The sequence below is a fragment of the Neolamprologus brichardi genome, chromosome 20 (genome assembly GCF_056152115.1).
Source record: "Neolamprologus brichardi isolate AB-2024 chromosome 20, ASM5615211v1, whole genome shotgun sequence".
Classification (NCBI taxonomy): Eukaryota; Metazoa; Chordata; class Actinopteri; order Cichliformes; family Cichlidae; genus Neolamprologus; species Neolamprologus brichardi.
This window is the reverse complement of record NC_142123.1, coordinates 19,664,097-19,689,870: the sequence shown is the minus strand read 5'-3', so window position 1 is coordinate 19,689,870 and position 25,774 is coordinate 19,664,097. Positions and strand designations below refer to the sequence as shown.

The following is a 25,774-nucleotide window of genomic DNA, read 5'->3' as shown; positions in this document are numbered from 1 at the left end:
ACGCCGGATCATAAAGGGAGTGGGTTTGCTGCAAAGTGCACAAGTGTGTGTGCACGCTTGCATACTTTGGCACGTCTTTGAACTCTGACTTACAGCAGCCCTGTTGAGCGCAGCGTCTTATCTGGAGAGGACTGTGAAGTTTCCAATAAACAAGATGTGTGTCGCTCACATCTCGGTCAAGGTCTTGGTGTTTGCTCAAAGACTCGTCATTCATCCCACACAAGCGTTTCGATAACGTTTACTCTCACGTATAAAGATGATGTCAGAAATCAAACTATAATAGGGTTAGGGGGGTAGGATTGGTGTAGTTGTTGGGTCTGCGCTTCAACAGGCATCGCTGGTTTAGAGACTTATTCCTCATGAAGAAAGCAAGACAATGACACACACCGTGACGTCAGACACAGTAGTAGAGATTACACCAGTGCTCACTTTTGGACTGAGAACCAGTCCCACTGACATGCCTCAAACAGGAATTTCCTGACTCTTTGCCTCCCATTGTTCAATCAACGAGACATTCGGATTTCTGCGTCGCTGAAGCGCGCAGGCTCAGCTGCCGGCTTTGTTGACCCTGTTCCTCCCGTGTGCCCGTGATTACCGGGACCATATGGAGACCGCGGTGTTGGCAACTGTTAATCCACGAGACAAGGACTGGCACGTGGCACGGAGACTTTGCCCAGAGCCAGAGCTGTCTGCCACCCCCCTCTCCCTCTCAGCTGCAGGCTCTAGCCACTTGCCTCTGGCCCGCTCGGCTGCAGTCAAATCTAGGACACGTCTTGATCTCTTGATAACCCACAATCATAGCGACCAAGACTCTTGTGTGCTATTATAGGGGTTTGTGTGTTTGTTTACTTTCTATGAAAAATGGTAATGTCTTTATTATTGTGTGAGTGTGGGACTCCAGTATACTGTGGAAGCCTGTTTGAAAGGTAACATAGTATGAAAATATATGAGTGGACACAAAGTGTCATAGCTGGTTCGGGGTGCTTACCCATGTTTGCTGACTCGCGCCATATTTAATGACATCAGTCCCAGCCTACGTCCAACACTTGCTCATCTCTGCTACTTTAACTACCTCCACCTGGCCACAGGTTCTTGTATCTCCTCCTCGTGCTGTGTTTGTTCTCTTAGAGCTCTGTTCTGGGCTCCTACTCGATGCTCTCCATAGAAGCACATGGCAGGGCAGGTTTACAACTATAAATGACAGCAGATAAAAATATTAGTTAGAATTAATGGAAAAATTGAAGCTATAATTGTGCTGATTGAAGTGCTAAGGCGGTAAAAAGGTGATAAATGTGTGTGAATATATTTGTTTTTTACACCAGAGCAAAGCCTAGTTTAAAAAAAAAAAAAAAAGCTATTTGGACCCATTTTTAATTAAAAATGGTTAAATTTGCAGTTTATATATTAACAGTCAGTGTAATGATGCCATGAATCACTCTGTTAGATAGTTTAAGGTTCTCTATCAAAGAGCTTAGCAAACAATAGGAATACAAAACCTGACTGTACGTTGGTGCTTGCTGTACCTTTGAGACACTTATAGAAAAGACGTCTTTAAACAAGCTGAGCGCTGAGTGTGGTTTCACATTTAAAGGAACCACAGCTGTGTTCCTCTGAGACCCGAGCCTCCAGATAACGGTTCCCTTACACCAGCAGACCAGATAATGAAGGCTGCTTCAATGCTGTGACGCTGCTATGGAAAGTCATGAAGTCTTACGTCAGGCAAATCGAGGCCAGCTGTCACATCGGCATACCTCAGTGGTATTTGATCGTCTGGCCACTTTCCTACGAGAGCAGCTCTTATTACACAGACATGTGGCAGACGTGACACACTGCCAACAGTCGACAGAAGCAGCGTCCAGCCCATTACAAATGACCACCTGTTGACATCACGCAGGGCTGCTCTGTGTGATGGTGTAAAGATAGTGCTACTCCTGCACACATCGCTGATTCTCAAGAGAAGTCCTCACAGAGAAAACCACAGCGAGAGAGTGTATCTATCTCCGATGATAAGGATTTTGAGATCCATACATTTTATTTTAGGTGCCTGCCAAAACATTTAAGCTATGCATAAATGTTAATGGTTTGACGGAGCCGAGGCAAACCTGGTTACATGTGACCTCCAGTCCAAGCCGTGACCTCAACAAAGTCCAGGACTAAGTTCAGCAGTCACTAAGAATAAAATAGGCTTCCTCCATGTCCTGTGCAGAGCCATGAAGTGGAGCACACTGTCCGTGACCCCTACTTTAGTGTGACAGTAGGTCAGTCATGAAAAAGGTTTCACCAACCTCAGAGTGTCAGGAACCCCGAGGCCACAGGGCCACAGGGCCACAGGGCCACAGGGCCGGGCAGTCTGTGGCTCCTGGAGCTATGGCTGCTACTGAGTAAATACTCTACAATTAAAACAGTCTTTATCATATTTAAAGTGTAGCTGAATGCAATCTGTTCAGTCACTGTAATCACTCGTAGTTGGTGTGTGTGTGTGTGTGTGTGTGTGTGCGTGCGTGTGTGTGCGTGTGTGTGCGTGTGTGTGTGTGTGTGTGTGTGGCAACTAGTGACAGTCACAGCCTAGAGAGGCTGAGGTCATAGCCACAAAGTCAGCATAACGGGGAGGAAAAGAAACAAACCCCTGCTTGTCTGTCTGTACGGGTATATCGATGGCACACACGCACACACTCACACTCATACCAACGAGTGTGTGAGTGGACGGGTATTAACATCTTCACGGGGACCAAAAATTGGTAGTTTGCTATACTTGTGGGGACAAACAGCCCTTGTGGGGACCAAAATCCCGTCCCCACGAGTTTGAAGGCATTTTTGAGACTCAAAATGTGGTTTTAGTGTCAGGGTTACAATTAGGTTAGGGTCAGGGTTAGGCCTCCATTTTTGATGGTTAGGTTAAGCAGCTAGGGAAAGCATTATGTCAATGAGATGTCCCCACAAAGATATAAATACACACATGCGTGTGTGTATATGGATGGGACACACACACACACTCGTTGGTATGAGTGTGTGTATATGGATGACACACACACACACACACACACCCTCTCTTGGCTGCCTCTGAGCACATGCCCTCACATTGGTTACTCTGTGACACATTGCCATAAAGCGGACTGTGAGGTGTGTGAACTTTGCCAGAAATAGAATGACACACGAAGAGAAAGCGGCACACCTACATTTAACTTCAGCCATCGGAGACCCCTGCTGGCACTCCCCAGTACAGGCTGCTCAGTTCACTGACACTGGAGTGATGCAGACATCGGCATAGTCTGATTGATCCTTTAAACACACCTTCTTCTGTTCTCAGGTGTCCGATCCCATCCCGATGAAAAGGTCTAAACATGACGACCTCTCATCACAAACTCTGCTGGCCGACAGAGCGAAGCAGCATGACTGGCTGCAGTCCCTGCCAACTCCCAACAAGGTTAGTGTCAAATCAGGAGAACGTGTTGGTGATCATGATGCACGACATGACACGTGATGTCATGTGAAGATGAACGGTTTGCTTTCTTTTGCAGATTTGTCATTTATCTGTTTCAGATCATCAAGCTCATTTTTATATCAGACACATAACCAGAGTGGAGAGAAAGTCCAGTTTTCATTCTGCTCTCCAAACTTCCTGGTCTATGTGACAAAGTATTGATCCCTGAAACCTCAAATGTTTGCAGTAACTGTGCAGAAGTGCTTTAAGTCAGCCACATCGGACAGTTTTCGAGTATGAAGTTTAAATTCAGAGTGAAGTGTGCTCTTTGACTTCAGATCCACACTTTATTCATTCATTTTAGGAGCCTCGACCTGCTGGTGTCTTGTGGAGTATTGTCCTGCTGCACGACTTCAGTGTGCTTGAGGCTCACCTGAAACTGGCCTTTTTGTTCTTTTTATTCAGGCGTGGCTTTGCCTCACAGCGCTCCCACTGGTGACAGTTTTCCACAGGTCTCTTTCTCATTGTTGAATCATGAATGCAGCCTTAGCTGAGGCAAATTAGGCCTGCACTTGTTCAGATGTTGTTTCCCTTTCTTTTGTGAGTCGATGATGTGCTCTTTCCTCTCCTCGGAAGGTCCAGTACTCTTCCAAGTTTTCCACATGTGTGGATGCAGGCTCTCACTGTGGAGCCTCAGAAATGACTTTGTGCCACAACCTAAAGAAAGAACTGAGAGTTCAGGGTTGGATAGCCGTTTTTCTCTTAATGAATCAAATCAAAAGTCAAAATGTTGTATTCACCTCAGTCGTCTTTTTCTACTACTGACATTTGTGTGACGATGTGAAACATGTAACTGACAAATATGCAAAAACATGTGAAATCAGGACACACAGCACTACCTTTAGATTTGGCATGCAGTGCTAATGGAGGCCACGTGCTGAGTGACGCTTGGTTGTGCTGACCCATGTCCAGTGTGTCCAACACAGTAACACATTTACACCAACAACTGAAGTAACTCATTCTACTCTTTGTACCCAGAATAAACGGCAGCTTTCACCATAAGAACAGGAGGGAAATGTTCTGATACCAGTGACACCTGTCTAATATCCATGTTTCATATTTACATTATGTCAAAATGAAATATTGGGAATATTAACCTTGTGCAAACTAATATTTGTTCTTTTTCTTTGAACATCCTAAAACATTTACAGTAATTTGCAGCTGTAACATGGTAAAGTTAATAAGTCCTAATAAAGTTATGATTTTTCAGAAGTAAACAAAATCTCATCAAGTAATCCTCAGAAATATAAATATAATCACATAATAGAGGTCTTCAAAAAACAAATGATACATATATAACCCAAACAGGCACTTTGTCATTGTTGTGTTTAACCACGGTGGCGTGTGCCAAACTGCTGTCAAGACTGCTGAACAGTCCACTGGTGTAATTTCACCTCCCAGTTTGGAGGTTCATGGAGATTCTCAGAGAGCAGAGATCGCTGTGACACAAACCTCTCAACACTGCGACCGATTTTTCTTTGTGCGTTTGTCTTTTCTTTCTCTTCCCCAACATATCAGAGTCCATTATTATAGTAAACCAATACTAGTAAGAAAAAATCATATTAAATACCATGAAGTAGAAACAAAAAGCTGTCGTCCTCACCCACAGCCAGAGAAGGTTCATAGTGTAAGTGGGCTCCTGTTCTTGTTGTAGCAGTGGACCTGTGATTGTGAGCAGGAGTTCCCATGATCACAACAGGGAACAGTTTCTTCACTGCATATTGTTGTTATGGCCAAGTTATAAAGATGTTTATGTTAATATTCACACGCTTATTGACTTTTCCTGTGATAGTAAAAATGAATACATTTTATGTAGTTTTTTAATGGTTAGTAGTTGTGACCAATGGGAATGTCCTTGTTCAGTGTTGATCAAGTTACTTGAAAAAAGTAATCAGTAACTAATTACTGATTACTTCCCCCAAAAAGTAATCCTGTTACTTTACTGATTGCAAGTATTAGTTACTTAGTTACTTTTAAAAAACACGATTTACAACCTGAATAGGTGATAAAGCGATAGATCTTTCATCCCAATTCTACTTTTTCTACATAATCCATCATACAAAATGTAATCAAATGGAAAAGTCTCTTTTTAAAACTTGTTTTATTATTTTTAATCTTTTAAAAAATGTAATTATATGCAACATTCTCTGACTGGAAGAAATTTGTTTAACATTTAAACCTATTTTCTGCACATTCCAGCACATAAAATAAAATATTTTTTTTCTGTTTACACTCAGTCTTTCAAATAGATGCAAGTAAAAAACAACAGAAAATAAATAAAATCAAAGACTAGCGGTCCTGTTGCTCTATTTTCACCTGTAAAGCAGGAGTGGCGTAGGTGGTGGTTTACCCTGGTGCAGGTGTGCCGCAGCGGTCAGTTGAAGAATCCGCGAGTTTCTCTGTGAGTTTCTCATTACGTCGTAGCTACTCGGTGCTTGCTTGGAAGTTTAGGGGTTTTTTTCGCTGTAAAAAGAAGTTTTCTTCCCACGCACAACGGACACTAATGTTTTTGTCACTTTTTATGGAATCAAACTCAAAGTAAGGTCAGTACTTCCACGCTTTAAACGCTGCAGGCTCATACTCTTTCCTGCACTCGATATATGATCCGTTGTTGATCTGCACACAGCTGTTGTCACGAACGTCGCACTCGCTTACGTCACTGTCATGAGACATTCTCGCAAAAAACGGTTTTAGTAATGCAGTAACGCAGCGTGCTTACGAGAAAGTAACGGTAATCTAATTACAGTTTTTGCAATAGTAATCCCTTACTTTACTCATTACTTGAAAAAAGTAATTGGATTAGCCATCTCTGTCCTTGTTAACCCTAAACTCTGTGGCTTGGTGTAATTTCCTCACTAACTTGAATCACTTTTGTTCTCCAGGGGCTGAACTGCATTCAGTCCAGGCAGAGGCCCTCAGCTTTCAGACCCTGGTCCCCCCACATCTCTGCGGGTGATAAGGAGCCCTCCAGTAACCCGCTGGCTCTGCTGAGAGACAGGTGAGAACAGCACCAAGTCCATTATAAACCTGGGTTCAGTAGATGTGCGGTCTAAGGGAAGCTGCTGCTCATGAGGATGGCAGTTGCTTCACTCAGCTGGGTATGTGGAGCTCCCACCCAGAGGAGTGCTCTCTCACTTGTCTGGGTGGGCTGGTGTCACAGGGGTCAAGTCTGACTGTTCCACAGCTTCCCACACTCTACCATTCACACACATTTGACACACTCATGCCGTGGGCACTCACTTGGCACGGTGCTGCCAGCGCAGTCTGCAAAATATCACAGATGATCTGGCCCAGTTTCTCCTGAAGTGGGAGGAAAGAGCTGCGGGCGCTTTGACTGTTTCCCAACGCGTTTGGCTGCTGAGGCTGTTCAGATTGGATCGTGTAACACAGCAGTAACAATCCGTACTATTGGATCTCTGTCTTGATAATCGCGTAACCTTGATTTAGGTTATTGTATGTAAAACAACACGCGTCATGCTGGTCTGGTTTCGTTTTAGCTTCTACAATTACAAGACCCTAGAGAATGCAGTGGCCCCCAACGTCGCCCTCACTCCGCTACCACTAGGCAAGGTAGGGCCTCTGTCCCCGTCGATACCCAGCACTTCCTACCCAAGTGGAAGCGAACCTCCAGGTGAGGGCGCGCACCCCAACACCAGGCCTCGCAAGAGGAGAGCTACCGAGGAGCTCCAGTCCACAGCACATGAAATCTCTGGGCCTGCTTCCTCAGCAGCCTGCAAACCTCCGCTGCCTCAGGATGACAAAGACTCTGAGGTGGAGATCGAGGTGGAGAGCCGCGACGAAGGTAAGAAAAGAACGCTTTAACGATAATCAGATGTGTAAAGGTTGTTTCATTGTTTGGCTAAATACATGTAGCCCCGGTCAGGTGATCGTTTCATCTTCTCTCATCTCCATGGCCTTTTCCAACAGCTGTTTCGTCCATGTCCTCCCTCTCGTCGCCATCTTTTACCTCATCCAGCAGCTCAGCCAAAGACTTGAGCTCGCCCGGTGTCCAAGGTCCCATCTGCACTATCGCGTCAGCCGAAAGCACGGCACCCGCAGCCACATCGGTGGCAGCACCAGCCCCTGTCACCTCTTCAGAGTCGGGCCTGGAGTCAGAGCTGGAGAGCCTGAGGCAGGCGCTGGACAGTGGGCTGGATTCCAAGGAGTCGAAGGAGAGGTTTCTGCACGAAATTGTTAAGATGAGGGTGAAGCAGGAGGAGAAGTTGGGATCGGCCCTGCAGGCAAAACGAAGCCTTCAGCAGGTAATCCTTGTTGGAAGGCAACAGGAGTATTATCCTAACTTTTGTGTATTTGCATTAAATACAAAGTGCAAGGTAAAGAGTGGAAGCAGAGGTAAATGGGAACTAACACATTTGCATTGTGTGACATGAAGCGGACTACCCTACAGGGGCCGTAGATTTAGATTTATCACTAACGACTTGTGTTTTGGCTTGTTTTAGCTGACCTTAACAAAAACTCTACACTCCACAGAGTGTGCACACACAGGAGATTCACTGAGCTTTAGTAGAAGTCGCTGTCGTTCCTCGCAAAGCTTAGCATGAGTTGGCAAATGATAACAATGGCAGCGGATGCTGCTGCAAAGGGAAAGGCCAGACTTCCATTTTTATTTTTGAACCATTTTTGGCAGAACAGAGCCGGTGTGGGTGAGCAACACAAGATGCATGCAGAGAAAGAAAAGCAGCCAGATGCAAGTCTTTCACTTTCACTTTCCATTAGAGCTTAGTGCATATCCATGTCCCCCACAAGCTAAACCAGCAGCAGAGCCTCTGCTCTCCTTCCTCCTGTGTTCAGCTCAGTTCATCCTCATAGCTTTGTTTTCATTTCAAGTCTCTGTGAAATGCAGGCTGTGATGGGGATGGACTTTTAGCTGTCACTGTAGGAACCAACAAAGCTTGATGACAGATAAGTTAGTCCCAGCTGCTTGTTTCCCATGAGAAGGCGATGGGCGTGTTGCCATGGCACAGACTGACTCTCTCTTAGAGATTTACAGGAAGTAAACCCAGACTCTGTCAGCTGAACTGGCTTAGTGTAAACACTTACACTGAAGTGTGAGCAGTTCAGAGACAGGACTGTGACAGGCAGCAGGGTGGGTCACGTTCCTACGATGCTCATTTAAGATGTTGTTTAAGCTCTGTGGGCACTCCAAGTTTCTCTCAGTGACACATCCATGTCTACGGACATAGTTTAGTTCATTCCTTCTATTGAAAAACGTGCCTGTTTGGAAGACAAACAGAAAGACTGTAACATTTGAGACATTCATTTCAAAGACAACATATTCTGCTTTAGGACAGAACGCTAAGCAGACCCAGGACCAGCCGTAACTCTGAGTTTGAGCGTGGATGGTAAGAGGCTGCTAACCCCCGGCTGTTGTGTTCTCTACTTTGAAGGAGTTGGAGTTCTTGCGGGTGGCCAAGAAGGAGAAGCTGCGGGAGGCGACTGAGGCAAAGCGGAACCTCAGGAAGGAAATTGAGCGTCTGCGAGCTGAGAGTGAGAAGAAGATGAAGGAAGCCAACGAGTCAAGGATCCGCCTGAAGCGGGAGCTAGAGCAGGCCCGACAGCTGAGGGTCTGTGATAAAGGCTGTGAGGCTGGGCGACTCCGTGCAAAGTATTCTGCACAGGTGATAATTCAGCTTTCAAATACCGTGTGTAATCCCTGTGAGCCAAAAGATCAGGATAGAAACTGTAGTAGAGCAGGGGTGTCCAACTCCAGGCCTGCAGCCCTCGAGGACATGTTGAGACATGTCTTGAAGTTCTCCAGAGGCCTGGTAACACAAAATTGGAATTAAGTTGTGCTGACCCAGGGTGAGATCTAAAACCTGCAGGACACCGGCCCTTGAGGCCTAGACCTGGACACCGCTGCTGTAGAGAATCTGTTATTTAAAAACCATATCATATCTCTGTGATCCCCTTAACTAACAGTGAGATGTGAGACCAGTTGTGATGGTAGAAGCTCTAGACAGTGTCCTCAATGTGAATGTTTCACTGTCCCAGATATTCTCAAGTCCAGCAGAGAAGCCAAGAACAAAAAAGCCACGATTCCTTTTCCCCAGTCAAAAATAAAGGGATGTATCCCTGAGACGTACGATATTCACCCTCCAAAAGGAAACGAGACGTCCCCCAGGCACCATGGAAATACAGATTAGACAGCTGTGTCTGTGTACCTCCCTGCAGACACTGTAGTCGTCTGTGAGAGGCTGTCATTAAGACAGGATGAACATGAACATGATGATCATGAACTTTCTCAATGAGAAAAACTCAAACCCAACAGTCTGGAGACATCAGCTTGATACAAATGTGGACACATCAGTTAATAATGACTCTAATGATCTCAGAGAAAATAAAACGTCATTCGTTGTAGGAGTTCAGAGGCCACTGATCGACATAGTAACTCTTGCTTGATATAAACAGTGTGCTGCAGTATGGGGCTTGGAAACACTGATTTCCACAGGAGAGCAGAGGCTGTGTGTGTGCGTGCGTGCGTGCGTGTGTGTGTTGGTCTGCTTTAAAGAGCACAGATAAAAGAGGGACAGCCACTGTTGTTGTTTCAGTTCAGCTTTCAGAGATTGGCAGTTCACTGCATTCGTATTCTATGAGCAAGCACCTGGTGACAGGATGTAACCTGCTGACAGAAACTTCCTGAATATAGGATCAATATTCCAGGGAGGTGACGTCAGCTCTGCTTGTGAAAAGCAAGATTCAAACCAATGGACTCCTTTGGGTGTCTTTGAGTACCAACGCTACACACCTGTGTGTCAAAATGAAGCCACCGTTTATTCTGCATCACTTTTAGTTTTGTTACAGTTTGAACAAACTTGTTAAAGCATTGGCTGTAAGCCTCGCTCGTTTTAACATTGACTCCCACTTGGAGCCACTGCCAAGTGGCTGTTTGAGGAAACGCAGGAAACTCCCAGGTCGTTCATTCTTTAGCCCTGAACCAAAATTTTTACAGTATATTCTTATAGTTTTTTTTGAGTACGTGTGCCCCGAGTGTGAGCCCAGTTAGTCTGAGTTGTGTAGAGTGAGGTCAGTGCTTTTGACTCCAGACCGTCCTGCTCTCTTCTGCTGTACAGTCCCAGCTGATTTGTGCCTTGCGTTTTCCAGATCGAGGACCTCCAGATGAAGCTGCAGCATGCCGAGGCCGACCGTGAGCAGCTTCGAGCCGACTTGCTGCACGAGCGAGAAGCTCGGGAGCACCTGGAGAGGATGGTGAAGGAGCTACAGCAGCAAATCAAGCAGTAAGAGAGACGGGACACCCAAGGACATTCCCACTGGTGACAACTAACCAAGCAGCCAGCCTTACAGCTGAACCTTTTCCATTTGCCACCATGATCTCCACTCCACGAGTCCCACAGATCACCCGCATCACACCACTGTTCCTGTGCTTGCCCCTCAGTCTACTGAACACAAAACGTAAGACTTCAAATGGAGACACAGAGAAGAATGGAGGAGCGTCGTCCTTGTGCATGAAAAGTCTAGTGGTACCGTAGAGGAATGACTGGAAGCATGCATTTTCTGAAGCACTGACTTTTGCACCTCTGAACTCGTAGAACTGAAAACTGGAGCACAGTGAACTGCTCTGTAGTGCTGAGTGCGGCAGTGCCTGGATTTTCCTTCACAAGGACACAAGGAGAGGCTGTAGGACTGTGATATAAACTCACAACGATATAACATCAACGTGTGCACCTGCTGGGAGGTGTTACAGTGACGTGGCCAGGAGGGAAGGCCTCCATCAGCGCCTCCTGCCACGATGAACCATAGGAGTTTGAAGACATTATAAGCTATTTAAGAGATTACATAGCGATATGTAGAGTACACAAAGAGCGTTTTTCTGTTTTTCTGTGCTATTGGAGTGAAAAATGAACAAATGGACTTCCCACTGTGCTGCGGGGGTTTGTCAGGGAGCCATCGCAGCCCATTGGGGTGACTCCCCAAACACGATTGGATATGAAAACATGGTAAATGATTTTAACGTGAAAGATTAGGTTTGGCTTTGTGTTCAACAGGCACATTTTCCATTTCAAATGAAGCCTCAAAACTGATCCCTACCAGTCACTTGGTGACGAGTTTTTAAACGAGCTCTTTTATTGGATGCTCTGCATACACTCACATACAAGTCGCATTTTATTTGAGTGTTTGAGTCCTGAAGTCTGTAACACACTCCAGATGTTTTCGTGCCGTTGCAGTGGGCTGGGTGGTTGGTCTTGTCCGTAACCACAAAGTGTTCATTTGAATTAAAGTATGTACATATAAATATACCTTTCTTTTTTTAAACTTTACAATAATGAATCGCACTTTGTCATGAGGTGAAAACAGCCCCTCCCCCATCGTACTCCCACTATTTTCAGCAATCTTTCTTTGAAAGCATCGTCTTATACGCGACTACCATATAGCATTTTGTTGATTATATGCATTTTCAAAAGAATATTGCTGCTCTGTTTTCATTAGGCAAGTATTGTAAATAAGCAAGAAGCCGGTGTTGGGCAGCAGCACACTCTCCAGTCTGACAACAGGAGCACGAACAAACGTTGTATTCAGAAGCCGGAGGCTGTGAATCAGCCGCCACACTGTGGATGCAATACAATCAGAATGTACATTGTGTTGATGCTAGTTTTCCTTTAATTATTGATGTTGTTTTAAATGTGAAAATATTTTATTATTTGTCTGTTGTGTTGAAGTTTTTACTTTCTAAAGAAGAATACTTCAAACTAACAGTTCTGTTCACATTTTTAATAGAAAACTAATTTTCTTTATGCATGAAATTTGACAGCGTTTGCCATACTTGTAGTCAGTTATTGGGCATTGATACTGTACATGTAAGGGTTTTATTGTGTTATGCAATATCAAGCAATTTGTCTTATTTAGAAATGTTATTAAAAAAAAGCAACACGTGTATGTTGTTCTTAAGAGAAAATCAAACTTCACACAAAGAAAAAACTAATCAATGCTGGAAAACCTAAAGTGCCTGAAGGAGGGCCAAAGGTTTCCAGAGCAGGACAGGTGATGCTGAAGCTGTCAGAGGGAAGGGCGTCACATTAAGCCCCACCCTCGCTCTGCAGCGCTTTATATCAGTATTCTGAGAATCCACCAGTTTACTCATGTTTCCCTTTCAGCGCAACGAACAAACTTCACAATCCTAAAAAGCTCTGGGCGTTTTTCTGAGCGATTGCTTTCCTCGCCCCGTACTTGAAATCAATTATGTGCACGCTGTGGCAAAAAAGCCACCTGCTTTGGCAAATTGTTACTCTGGGTTTGGCAGAGCTGAAATTGGTACATTTTGTAGTTGTTTTTACGAAATAGCTAATGGCCTTACAGTGCTTGTGGTTTTCTACAAAAGAAGGAGACAATAATGACATTTGGCTTTTTGTCCTCCTGACGTTTAAAAACACATTTTATTTTCTAAAGAACCATTTTGCTAAACGACGGCAGCAAAGCAGCAATAACAGTCCACATTAGTATACTAGCCAGTGTGAAGAGTTGAATAAGAATTTACAAATGTAAATATTTTTTCATTTACGATATTGTAATAATATATGTACATGGTGTTTCCTTTTTCAAAAACTCTTTTCTTACAATAGCTGGTGGGGAGTTTGTTTTTTTAACTTTGTGTTTTAACTGAGATGTTTCAAAAACAGTTCATGCATAAGAGAATTTAATCTTTTTTTTTTTCTTTTTTTTTTTACTGTAGTCTTTATATGACATGACTTTTTTCACCACTCATGAATTTTTAACAGTGTGCTTGGGATCAGCTGACCTGCAGTACAGGTCGCACACAGCTACACCTACTATATCACCGTGCTGATTCTTTTCCCTTCATCCTCATGTATCTTTTTAGCCCTGTGCTGCTGCTAATACTATATACAGTACTAGAAATATTTTTATGTAAGAGGCGAGCGCTCCCATGTATTAATGCCACACATACAGTATGAAAAGAGGCTTGGCTTATTCATCTATTTCCTTTATTTTCTTGATTCTTCATGCCTTTCTCTTCCAGCGCCACTGTTCCCTTCTCTAACGATACAGATATATTGTAAAGGAAAGGACTTTATGAGATTATGTTTGAAAATAGCTATGCTTATATACTACAGTGACTGAATGTACAGTGTATAGATGCATTACCACAAATAAAGTTGTTTGTCCAGATAGAATGACCTCGCTTCCTGTTTTTGGTGCCTTGTTAGCAAACAGCTATTATTTGCACTCAGTGCCTTTTTTGTTTTCACTTCTGACCGATGGATTCAGTGCAGTTCACAAAGAGACTGCAAGAATACCTCGGTCTAAACCTTGGTGTTGTAAAGTGTTCATGTGTTGATAGTTCCTACTATCTGTGTGTTCCAGTAGAGAAGAAAAGTAAAGTGTCCTTTTACCATCAAAGAAAGTTGTGAAGGAAAAAGAGACTGTGGAGAATCAAACTGCAGTTAAGATGGGCTGCTTAATAACGTGGCTGTCCATGTCTTTACCGTTAAAACTATAATGTCCTCAATGCAGACTACAACAATCTTACATGTGTGCTTCTACCGTGTTGTTTGGCAACATACTCAGCACCGTGATGGGTCGTTCGCGAACGAAATGGCTCTAAGAGCCGGTTCTTTGACGTGAACGACGCGAGCCGGCTCATTATCGCGAGCCGTCACGTGGGGTTTTTTTTTCTTTTTCTTTCTCTCAGCCTCTCTCTCGCACTTTTTTTCTGCTTCACTCAGCACGCGAGCCTTGTGCTTTACGCTGGGCAGAGGGGGGAGGGGCGGTAGTTACACTCAGTAGCACAGGAACAGAGCCAGAGGGAGAGAGAGAGAGCCAGGGACAACAACGTCACATTAGAAAGGTATAGTAATCATCCACAACTATTTTCAGTTGCAGATGATAAAGGATTCAGAAAGTTTATTCATGCAGGTCCATATGACAGAGAATATGCATGTTCTTTTTGTTTTCATATTTTAATTTATATTTAATTGTGTTGTGGTTTGCAGTGTTTTGTGTTGTTTCACTTTAAATTTGTAAAAGGAAAAAGCTGAAAATTTAAATAGTTACAAATTGAAATGTGAATAGTTGATTTTTGTATTATATGATTTATTTATTACATTTTATGTGGAGTGAATAAATAAAAGTATATTTACGGTGGCCCCTAGAGACAAAGCACATACAAACTTAAAATCACGTACGAACTCTGAAGCACGTACAAACCCTGAAGCACGTACAAACTCCAAAACACGTAAAAACACGTACAAACTCCAAAACACGTAAAAACACGTACAAACTCCGAAGCACGTAAAAACTCAGAAGCACATAAAAACTCAAAACACGTACAAAAGACAACAGAAGTGCTCCAGGATGCTAGGGTGCAGTGTTGAGCTTTTGTTACCTAGTGGCTACACAAGCCAGCAAGTACCAGCGACCGGATTTGGTGTGTGGTAGTAACAGGTAAATGAACTTTTTTTTTTAAATTATTTGAATATATATGAGTGCCTGTGTATAAATACACAAACAATACACACATGCTTTCAATTGTGTAATTTAAGTGATCTAGTAGCTCTGCTTTGGAAGTTCAGTTCATGCTAGAAATGTGTTTTGGAGTTTGTACGTGTTTTGTCTCTAGGGGCCACCGCATATATTTATATATAAACATATATAAATAAAACCACTTTTTCCATCCCATCCATCCATTCGCTTCCGCTTATCCTTTTCAGGGTCGCGGGGGGCGCTGGAGCCTATCCCAGCTGTCATAGGGCGAGAGGCAGGGTACACCCTGGACAGGTCGCCAGTCTGTCGCAGGGCTAACACACAGGGACAGACAACCATTCGGACTCACATTCATTCGCACATTCACACCTAGTGGCAATTTGGATTATCCAATTAACCTATCCCCACAAGCTGCATGTCTTTGGACAGTGGGAGGAAGCCGGAGTACCCGGAGGGAACCCACGCAAACACGGGGAGAACATGCAAACTCCACACAGAAAGACCCCGGCCTGATGTTGGAATTGAACTCAGGACCTTCTTGCTGTGCGGCAACAGTGCTAACCACCGTGCCACCGTGCTGCCAAAAACCACTTTTTTTACGTTAATAATTCCTTTTGTGCATAATTTTATATTATTGTTAATAATAAATTAATTAAAGCAACAAAACAACCTGAAGAGCCGGTTCGGAGCCGAAAGAGCCGGCTCTTTTTAGTGAGCCGAACCGAAAGAGCCGGATCTCTAAAAAGAGCCAGAAATCCCATCACTAACCGCCAACTGAGCTGTAGTTTCAAACCGTGACGCTCCATAAGACCTCTGATTTGTATTGTTCAGAGACGTGCTTCACCCTGTGGTCTGCATGTTTGTGTGGATTCTCTAATGAAATTTGAATTGATGATTGTGAAGCTGGTTTAAACATTCAAGGATAAAGTGCTTCTGAACCACTGAACAGTCCAAATGTGGCCTGTCGTGTAACACACTGGGAGGTCAGTGGGACTGAGCAACACTTTATAAAAGCCATTTAATATAAAGATACATAAGAATTATTTTTGTCTGTGAATTTAAAGCTACTGTAAAAGACTCCACCTAGAAACCTGGACTTTTGGTGGGGCGGAGCTATGGGGGGGGGCAACCCCTTCCTGTAGATCCGCCCCTTCCCCATGCCCCGGCTGTGTTTTTGTGGATAATAGGTTGCTGGATTTACATGTTGGGGATCTTTACTGAAGTATGATGTGCCACCCTACTTCCCTGTTGCCCTTCCTTTGCCCCCATGGTATCCAAAAGCTCTAGATAAAGCAAATAAAGAAAGTAGTCCAAAGCTGGGGATTGATCACTACAACAAAGCGTCATCTGGCATGTGCCTCGCTTTCAGTATGACTCGAGTGATTTTGAAGATATGAGTATGAGTTGGATGTGAAACTAGAAGCTTCTGCTGTTTATGTGCTGGAAAGACAAAATAAACAAACGTGAGACTCGTTGGTTTCATCCTTCTAATCTCTAATTACAGGATTGACAGAATCAAATGAGCAAAAGAAGCAGCTCAGCGCGCTCCAACCAGAACAAGTTAATTAAAAGTGTACCGTGGCCATAATGATGATGAAACAAATAATACACACAGAGCTCCTGTCAGGTAAAACAAAGCTGAGCTCTTCCAGTGCAGAGGACGCTTTCAGCATCACTGAAACACGGCGTTCTTCTAGTTTCACCTTCTGTTTTCTTTGTGTGTGCTGATGTGGTTTCAGGGCAGCTTTGGAGATGCCTCCGTAATTACTATGAAAACCTTAAAAAGGAAAAGATGAGCTACAAGCACTGAACTACACAGGAATGTGCACTTAACGCCCACTCAGTCTTACAGCATTTGATGTAAACATTCATTAGTGTGTGCACACAGCGGCGTTACACAGATGTGTGTATACAGTATATGTTAGCCGCAGACTCCTCTCTCTCTGCTCAGTGGAGATTTGATGAGGTTTACGACATATTCAACCTTCAAATGTTGCTTTTAACTTCATTCTGTGGCGAAAGCAAGACAATAGACGCAAACACAGACTCAAGCAAAGCAGTGATGAAACTGAAGTCGTCTGCTACTTCCAAACAAAGCTGCTGTACTTCATCAAACTCCACGTTGGCCCGCAGTATTTCTAATGACCACTTGGGGCAGGGGGCAAAAATCAGTCAGCCCCGCAATCTTTCATATATATATATATATATATATATATATATATATATATATATATATATATATATATATATATATATGTGTGTGTGTGTGTGTGTGTGTGTGTGTGTGTGTGTGTGTGCACATGTTTTTGTGTGTGTGAAAACTGATTTGGAAAAGTGTTATTTATATGTAGTATCCTTTTTGCTTTTCAGTCTTTCAAATACCAAAATTTGCACAAAACTTTATATTTTTGTCTGTCTGATTTTCTCATTTTGAAACATTAAATCAGATGTTATGATCAGTTACTCAGTACTCAAGCAGCCTTTTTTACTAAATACTTTTAACTTTTACTTGAGTAAAACTATGTTGAGGTAGTGGTACTATTACTTGAGTACATTTTCTGGCTGCTCTGCCCTCCTGTGGTTGAGTCTAACAGGCGCACTGATGCAGGCAACTGTGGCTGAGAGCCTGCTGCTTGGTCTCACCTCCACTCCTCTGCTTACTGCATTCACTAAAGTGGATCTCTCTCTCTCTCTGTATGTGTGTGTGTGTGTGTGTGTGTGTGTGTGTTGTAGAACATTGTTAATGGAATTATCTGACAAATAGTACGGTTTGTTGTGTGGAGACTTTTACAGCCTGTACAAGTTTGGACTCTTGTTTCGGTGATATAATGTCTGTCAATAATGAGCAGACATGTCAGTATGTTGCATCACTGTGGTAATGCAGCTTGTTAACCAATCACACTAGCAGAAGCTGATAAGTGACCTCACCCTAAGAGTCCAGACAGCCAGGAGCCCTCTGAGACCCTGAATTTGAATACAAATGCATGTGGACATGTCTGCAGGTTAACTGAGAACTGAGTATCCAAAGAAACAAAATACATCTTAAACTAGTACACTCAACCCTCCCCCACTTTTTTACTTAAAAAAAAAAGATGTTGTCATATGAACTTCTTGTGTAGCTTGTGGGAACTGTGCCGTCAGTTCTCTGGTAAAACAGTTTTTTCTTTTAAAGGCTCAGGATGTGGATAATGACTCTCCAGTAGGATCATTTTAAACTCAGACTGAAAGAGTTTTTATTATTCTGATGCTTTCTATCAGGAGCAGCAGACTGACAGATGGACTGGAGCTGCAGCTGCACTGATACAGATGTTACACTGGTTTGTTGTGGTAAAGAGAGCGTGAAAGCAAAGGCCTCACTGGTGGATATACATTCCTACATGACCGCTGTGGGCAAACCTCCACCTGCCCCACTCCTGCTAAACAGGTAACAATAGATTAAAGAGCTGCTGAGTCTTTGATTATATTTATTTTCTGCTATGTTTTACTTGCATCTATTTGAAAGAGTGTAAACACAAAACATGGTTTTATTTTATATGCTGAATATGCAGGAAATAAGTTTAAATGTTAAACACATTTCTTCAAGTCAAAGACTGTTGCATATAATTTAATTTTTGCTTGATGCATAAAGTTAAAAGATTAAATTGAATAAAACAATTTTAAAAAAGAGACTTTTTTATTTGATTCGATTTGATATGATGGATTATGTAGAAAAAGTAGAATTGGGCTGAAAGGTCTGTTGCTTTATAACGTATTCAGATTGTGTATCATGTTTTTAAAAAGTAACTAAGTAACCAAGTAACTAATTACTTTAGAAAATAAGTAATTGGTAAAGTAACCGCATGACTTTTTTGGAGAAGTTATCAGTAATTAGTTACTAATTACTTTTTTCAAGTAACTCAACCAACACCATTAAAGAGGGGCTTGGCTTGCCTGTATTTATTTATTGTATTTATTACATTTTTAAGTTTATTTTCTCTGATTCTGTACTTTATTGTTTCTCATCCTCCTCTGGACAAGGTACTGGACGGTGCATTTAAAAATCAGATCCCCATAATCCAACAAAGGTAAAAAAGTTACAGAGGAAAGAGAGATTTATTCCTCGGAAACAAACTTTATTATTCACAATGCACATTGAAACACTTGTTTCAAACCTAAAATTTGAATAACGTCTGATCTATAAGGACACCGAGATATTTACAAGTTGTGACCATTACAGTCTCAGCCCTTTGAGTGGGTTTGAGGACACATTTTTACCATCTCAAAATAACATGAACTCGATTTACCTGCATTTAACATAAACTTACCTTGTGTTAAATGGGATTCAAAGGTTTATTACAGAAGGAGATGGACAGTAAATGACTGTGTGATCTGCTTTGGAGTACAGCTAAGTACTATGGGTATTTATACAGAGTAGTGGTCCTAGTAGAGCCCCGGGGAACTCCTTTGTAAACTGTGAACAAAGAGTAAGACCCAGTAAAGTGGAAACACTGCCTTCTGGATAACAAATAATTTGAAACTTACAGAATTGACAAATAAGTAATATAATAGTTCCCAAGGTTGTGTGATTAACTGACAAAAGTCTTTTACACATGAAGAAATAGAGCAACTCAGTATTTTTTTCCATCAATAATGCCATTTAGACTTTAATAAAAGCAGATATTGTGCTTCACTGTTTACCTGTTTGATTTTGAGAGAGAATATGTTTTTTTCGTCACTGAAAAACTTTTCAAGGTGCTTTTTTGTGGAAAAAACACAATTTAGATATCATCCTGTTGTTATGCACAACCAAAGGATGCCAACCTTGAGCAAAAGAAATAACATCCTGTAAGCAGATTTCTATATGAGGGAGCTTGTTGTCAATCAGGAACATTTATTAGCTTCAACTGAAACATTTAGCATTCAGTCTTTATGAATAATGACAAATTACTGACCTGAAAAATCAAAAACTAAATAGTTCTTAGAGCAAAACCCAAATACTCCACATAGCTCACACAAGCCTCAGACTCCTCCCTCTCTGTACAGTGAGACATCAGGCTGCTTGGAGGCAGTTTTCTTGATGCTGCTTCTGCCGTGGCCCGTATCTTCAGAGTGATGTGGGCTGTCGGACAGCTCTAAACTCCTTTAAACCAGCGGCGCTATCACTACACGGGACTATTGACTGACCCAAATACAGCAGTCACACGGGGAAGAACACCCCGCAGTTAGCTCATTAGTCTCTGGAGCATCTCTGCAGCTTTCTCACTCTTATTCTGCCTCCCTGTTTCCTGCTATTTTAAAATGTACAGTCAATCAAGGAGTCATGTTTAATTTATTAGGTACATTTTGAGTATTTTTTAAATGAAACAGACAGGTACAGGACACATACTGGGATGTCCTTAGCATATACATGTTTTAAAAAATGGAAAGATACATGTTTATGAAACGCAAATGCACGGACAACACAAGAATAATACACAATATCTCAGTAACTCACCAAAAAACTGTTAATAACATGCACGGTATGCCTTCACAATCTCTTGGGTTGAGTCAGTATTTACTGACAGCATTTATTTGACCAGGTGATCAAGTTACTTGAAAACAGTAATTAGTTACTAATTACTGATTACTTCTCCAAGAAAGTAATCCCGTTACTTAACTGATTACTTATTTTCAGTAATTAGTTACTTTTTAACCCTCTCAGGCTCAAATTAAACTTTGTGTTGCTAATGCACAACCAAGTCCTGCAGTGGTACTTCTGAGTAAAAAGACCTCATAAAATATGTATGTGGGGTAATCAGGTTGTTAGTTTTTAACTGTTGCAAATCGGCAACACCTGCCTCGAGAGGGTTAAAAACATGATACACAACTTGAATATGTAAAAAAGCAACAGACCTTTCAGCCCAATTCTATTATTTCTACATAATCCATCATATAAAATTGAATCAATTAAAAAAAAAAGTCTTTTTCTAAAACTTGTTTTATTAGGTTTCATTTTTAATTATAATGTTTTGTGTTTAGACTCACCCTTTCAAATAGATGCAAGTAAAACACAACAAAAAATTAATAAAATCAAAGATTCAGCGGCACTGAGTCCTGTGGCTCTTAAGTCTACTGTCACCTTTTTAGAGTGGGCCGGGTGGAGGTTTGCCCGGTGCCACAGAGGTCATGTCAGTGGGGGGGTTTCTCTGTGAATATCACATTCCTGTGGCAGCGTTAGCGATAGGTATCTCTGAAGAATACTGGAGTACTTTGTAGCTTTTTCATACACATCTATGTCATTTCTTTGCAGTACCTCAACCATAGCTTTGTCCAGCTCATTTTGAGCTGTTTGTCCGATGGTTTCTGTATTTTGGTGTTTTTGGTGCTGAGAGACTACAAACATTTTTTGTGTGTATGTTTCACCTGTTTGCTGTCATACTGGCTATGAAAGGGACGGCAGCAACTAATAACAGAAATAAAAATCCACCATATTGTGTTGATGGTTTTCCTCTTTTTCAAAATTTTGACCTTTTTTTTTTACTGGTCTAATTGTTGTTGTTGTATCGCACACAGTGCATTAATAAAATCGATGTTTGCATTACCAATAATAATCCTCCTCACACAGGGTGATGATTTGTATATCAAATCCAACAGTGCCAGTTTCCATCCTTTCACCTCTTTCTTTTTTCTTTCATCCTCTTTTAGTGATATTAACAATTGGCTGGTCTGACAGCAGGTTCGTTCTGAGTCTTAAATAGTCAGGTGTCTTGGCTTTATTTTGTATAAGAGCATAAAGGGTGCTTACCACATCGTTAAATGCTTCTATAAAATATTTAGTGTTATCAGGAAACATTTGTGCGATTTCTCTGGGGTTATTAAACAAAATCGTTCACAGAAATCGTTCTACTGGATTTTCCCAAAATGTTCTAAACAAGTTTTAAACTAAATAAATACAACTTAAATTCCTACTTCACCAAATCCTAATATTTGGTGAAAACATTTTGTACTTCTATATTATTATTATTATTATTATTATTATTATTATTATTATTATTATTATTATTATACATTATTATAACTGTTCTTGTCTGGAGGTGGAAGGATGTTGTTGCAAAGTTTATATCTCTTATGTGAAAATGCTGGTTATATAAAGGCTGCCAGCAGGAGTAGATGTGGAGCAGATAATCAGGCAACACGCTACATTTGTTGTAAACCACTTGAACTTTTATTTTTACAATTGAATCATTCTTTAGATGAAAACTTTTTTTTATCGTGCTAAAAAGTATCAGAGACAACAACCACATGTGTGTCTGTTTTCTGGTTTACTACAAAATAAGTTTTGCTCTGCTTTGTGTGATACAGATAGCATTTTGGACCCCCCTGACACAAACTCTGTGACCTAATCCTCTCCCTCTCCACAATATAATTTACTGATCGCCCATAAAGGGTCCTAAAGGAGGAATCCACTCACGTGTTAATGAGGTAACTATGATGGATTCAGTATCAGTGTGTATTACATGTTGCTGCAGTTTGTCTAGCAAATTGTACAGCATCATTCTAACATGAGCTGTAGTCATGACTCCCAGAAAAACAAACATCCTTCACTCACCAACTCTACAGCATTTTGTATGGTTACACTGTAACCTTGGTTCTCTGAGTCTTGGTCGTGGTGTGTGGATAAGTCTTTATGACCTGGCCACGCCCCACAACTTACATATAAAACAACTGTGCAGACGTGAAACCGGTGGTCTTTTGATCGGAACGTGTCTCCGAGCAGCCTGAAGGTGTAACCTTGGTTCTCACTTAGAGAAACAAGGTTACAGTGTAACCTCCATTACCATTACATATTCCATATGTACCAGGTAATTCTGTAATACACCCCATCAGGAGACAATGCAACTGAAAGCTCAGTGTGAAAGTGTTCCAAATGAACTATTTACAATTGTACATATACACACGCAACCCCCATCAAGGCCCTGCCAGATGCAAAGGCCGAGCCGCAGGCGGAGGCATCAGTCTGCTAGGTAGCAGTAGCTCTGAAGGAGGATGACAAAGTGTCACCGCGGCAAGGTGCAGGAGCCCCAGGGTCACTGGCACCCTGGAAGTCCTGCCATAATGGGGCGTGGGGATCAGCCTTCTGCATAGCACAAAGCAATAATAAGTAATAATATTTATATTTATTATTGCTAAAATAAACGTCCATGATTGTCGTCCATTTTTGGGGCAACTGTGGTTCAGTGGGTTGGGAAGCTCATCTTGTAACTGGTTCGATCCCCTGCTCTCTTTTTCTTGGTCTTTGTGTTCTTGGGCAAGACACTTCCCCTACTGGTGATGGCCAGAGTGGCCGATGCTGCGATATGGCAGCCTCGCTTCTGTCAGTCTTCCCCAGGGCAGCTGTGGCTGCAAATGTAGCTTGCCTCCACCGGTGTGTGAATGAATAGTGGAATTGTAAAGCGCTTTGAGGGCCTTGAAAAGCGCTATATAAATGCAATCCATTATTATTATGACATACTATATGTCCACTGTTAAGTGATCTCTGATTGTGGATTTGGTTTGGTCTTTGGTTTGCAGTACTCTCAGTCTCTGAACCTGCTAACACACACACACACACACACACACACACACATGCACAAACCCAAACACACGCTTCAGCTGAGTCCGACATCTTCCTCTTTAGAATACGACTGTGCAGCAAACTGGCGCGAAATGATGTGCACCTGCACTACAGCGATGTTAAAGCGGCAGAGTTTACTTTTACCTTTAGAAGATAAATGATTGAAATTAAATAATGATATTCAACGAGTTTAATTATTTTACAATGTAACGCAAGTACATTGTAAGTAACTGTAATTAAAATACATAAAAATGAACAGTAATCAGTTACTCTACTTTTTCAGTGGAAAAGTAATTTAATTAATTAATAAAGTAATTTAACTTAGTAACTTAGTAACTTAGTAACGCATTACACCCAACACTGTTTCTGAGTTTCCCATTTGGGCTGGACAAGGCTAAGCATCAGGCTTTCAAATGAGTTAAAAGTCTGTCTGGGTCTTTGGTTGATTAATAGGCAGGTCTGGAAGATTGCTGCCACACTACCTGTCATGAATCGTGGTTTGCACACAAGCAGGACCCAAAAGTACACACAATACGCTTTAATGTGGGCAAGTTCGAGTTTTATTCATACAACGAAAAGCGACCCGGGACAGCAAAGAAAACCAGGAAAGCAAAGGAGCACAGGGGAGCCATGATCGGGACCGTCGAAGGTTGCAACAGAAAGGGGAAAAGGTTACTAGAGTGCAGTAGAATGGGAAGACACTATTAGGCAGGGAATCTGGCTTACAATCTGAGCCGGACCTTGGAACCCAGAGAGGGGAGTACGTCCGTGGAGGGTAAGTCCAAGGAGGCAGAGATGAGAACAGGTGGGCAGGAGGACAGGCAGGTGATTAACACAGCACGTCGGATAAGAACCTGAGAACACGGAGGTAAAAGTAGCACAGCTCATGCGACACTAAGCATATAAAGGTTCAGCAGGGAGCCAAGTTACCACTGTGAAGTGACTGACGGACTGGCATGGAGCAGCCGTCTGTGCGGGGTTAAATAGTCCTCCACCAAAACTCTTGAGATGAGATGCAGGTGTGATGTCATCCATCCAGGGCATCCATCGCACTCCTGAGACACAGAGCCATGACACCGCCCCCTTGGCCTGTGCTTCGAGGTTTCTGATGATTAGAATAACTCGGGGGTGTTGATTCATTTAATCTAACATAATCATCCTGCTGTAACCAGGTTTCTGTAAGGCAGAGTAAATCAATCAACTATTAAGTCATGTACCAACAGAAACTTGGAGTCTTTCTTTGTGACTTTTTAGGTTTAGGTCATTTTTTGCTGGTTTTTAGTTTGTTGTTTGTCTGTTTGGGAGCTGACACAGTCTCTATGGAGATGGGGTTTTGGGGGGTAACAGGAGGAGAGAAGCTGCAGAGAGGCGTGTAAGACTGCAACTCTGCTTCCTGGTCCCAACTCTGAATAGTCATATTTTGGGGGGTTTAATAAATTTGTCCATATTTCTAGAAATTAGAGCTGCTCCATCCAAAGTGGGATGGATGCTGTCTCTCCTAACAAGACCAGCTTTCCTCCAGAAAGTTTCCCAATTATCTATGAAGCCCATCGTTTTTTGGACACCACTCAGACAGACAGCAATTGGACTTTGCTGACATTGTTTTGGCAAAGTTACACACCAATTCAATATTGATTTTAGTGACCTCCGATTGGCGTAATCGGGTGTCATTACTGCCGATGTGAATTATAATTTTACTGAATTTACGTTTACCCTTAGCCAGCAGTTTTAAATCTCCCTCAATGTCGCCTGCTCTGGTCCCTGGAAGACAATTGACTATGGTTGCCAGTGTCTCTAGCTTCACATGTCTCAGAACAGAAGAGCCTGCATTCACTGGAGCTTCAATTGCAGGTGAGAGGAAGATGTGAAGACTGCCCTTGTATTTCTCAATCTCCCTTGAAAAAGCAGAGACAGGAGGAGGAGGGAGGAAGTGAGGGAACCAGCTCATCTTTCTCCACTCGCCCTACTTCTTCTTTGATCACCCTTCCCCCCATCCTTCAGTTATTTTTCTTCCCCTCATGTCTTACGCCTACGCCAACAGTGTGTTGTGTCTTAGTGCATTCAATCCTCAATGTTTCTGTATGTACACAAATGCACAAATCCAAATTATTTTTATTGAATACACTAATTGTACAAATGAAAGAAACAAAGCCATGCAGAGTGATGCTGGGGGGCACACCAGCTTAGCTTCATCAGAGTGGTATTGACTCCCCTCCCTCAACTTGTTGTCAGCTCCCACTATGCAC

At 42.3% G+C, this 25,774-nt stretch overlaps 1 protein-coding gene across 1 annotated transcript in view; it reads left to right on the top strand.

Annotated features, from left to right (window-relative positions):
• Nucleotides 1-13,650, top strand: part of skia (SKI proto-oncogene a) — a 64,314-nt gene extending 50,664 nt beyond the window's left edge. The window contains exons 2-7 of the mRNA XM_006804261.3: nucleotides 3,308-3,424; nucleotides 6,364-6,479; nucleotides 6,979-7,283; nucleotides 7,409-7,743; nucleotides 8,890-9,120; nucleotides 10,604-13,650. Coding sequence (XP_006804324.1) covers nucleotides 3,308-3,424; nucleotides 6,364-6,479; nucleotides 6,979-7,283; nucleotides 7,409-7,743; nucleotides 8,890-9,120; nucleotides 10,604-10,741 — 1,242 coding nt within the window. The 3' untranslated portion in view covers nucleotides 10,742-13,650. The remainder of the gene's footprint in view (nucleotides 1-3,307; nucleotides 3,425-6,363; nucleotides 6,480-6,978; nucleotides 7,284-7,408; nucleotides 7,744-8,889; nucleotides 9,121-10,603) is intronic.
• Nucleotides 13,651-25,774: the final 12,124 nt, after the last annotated feature.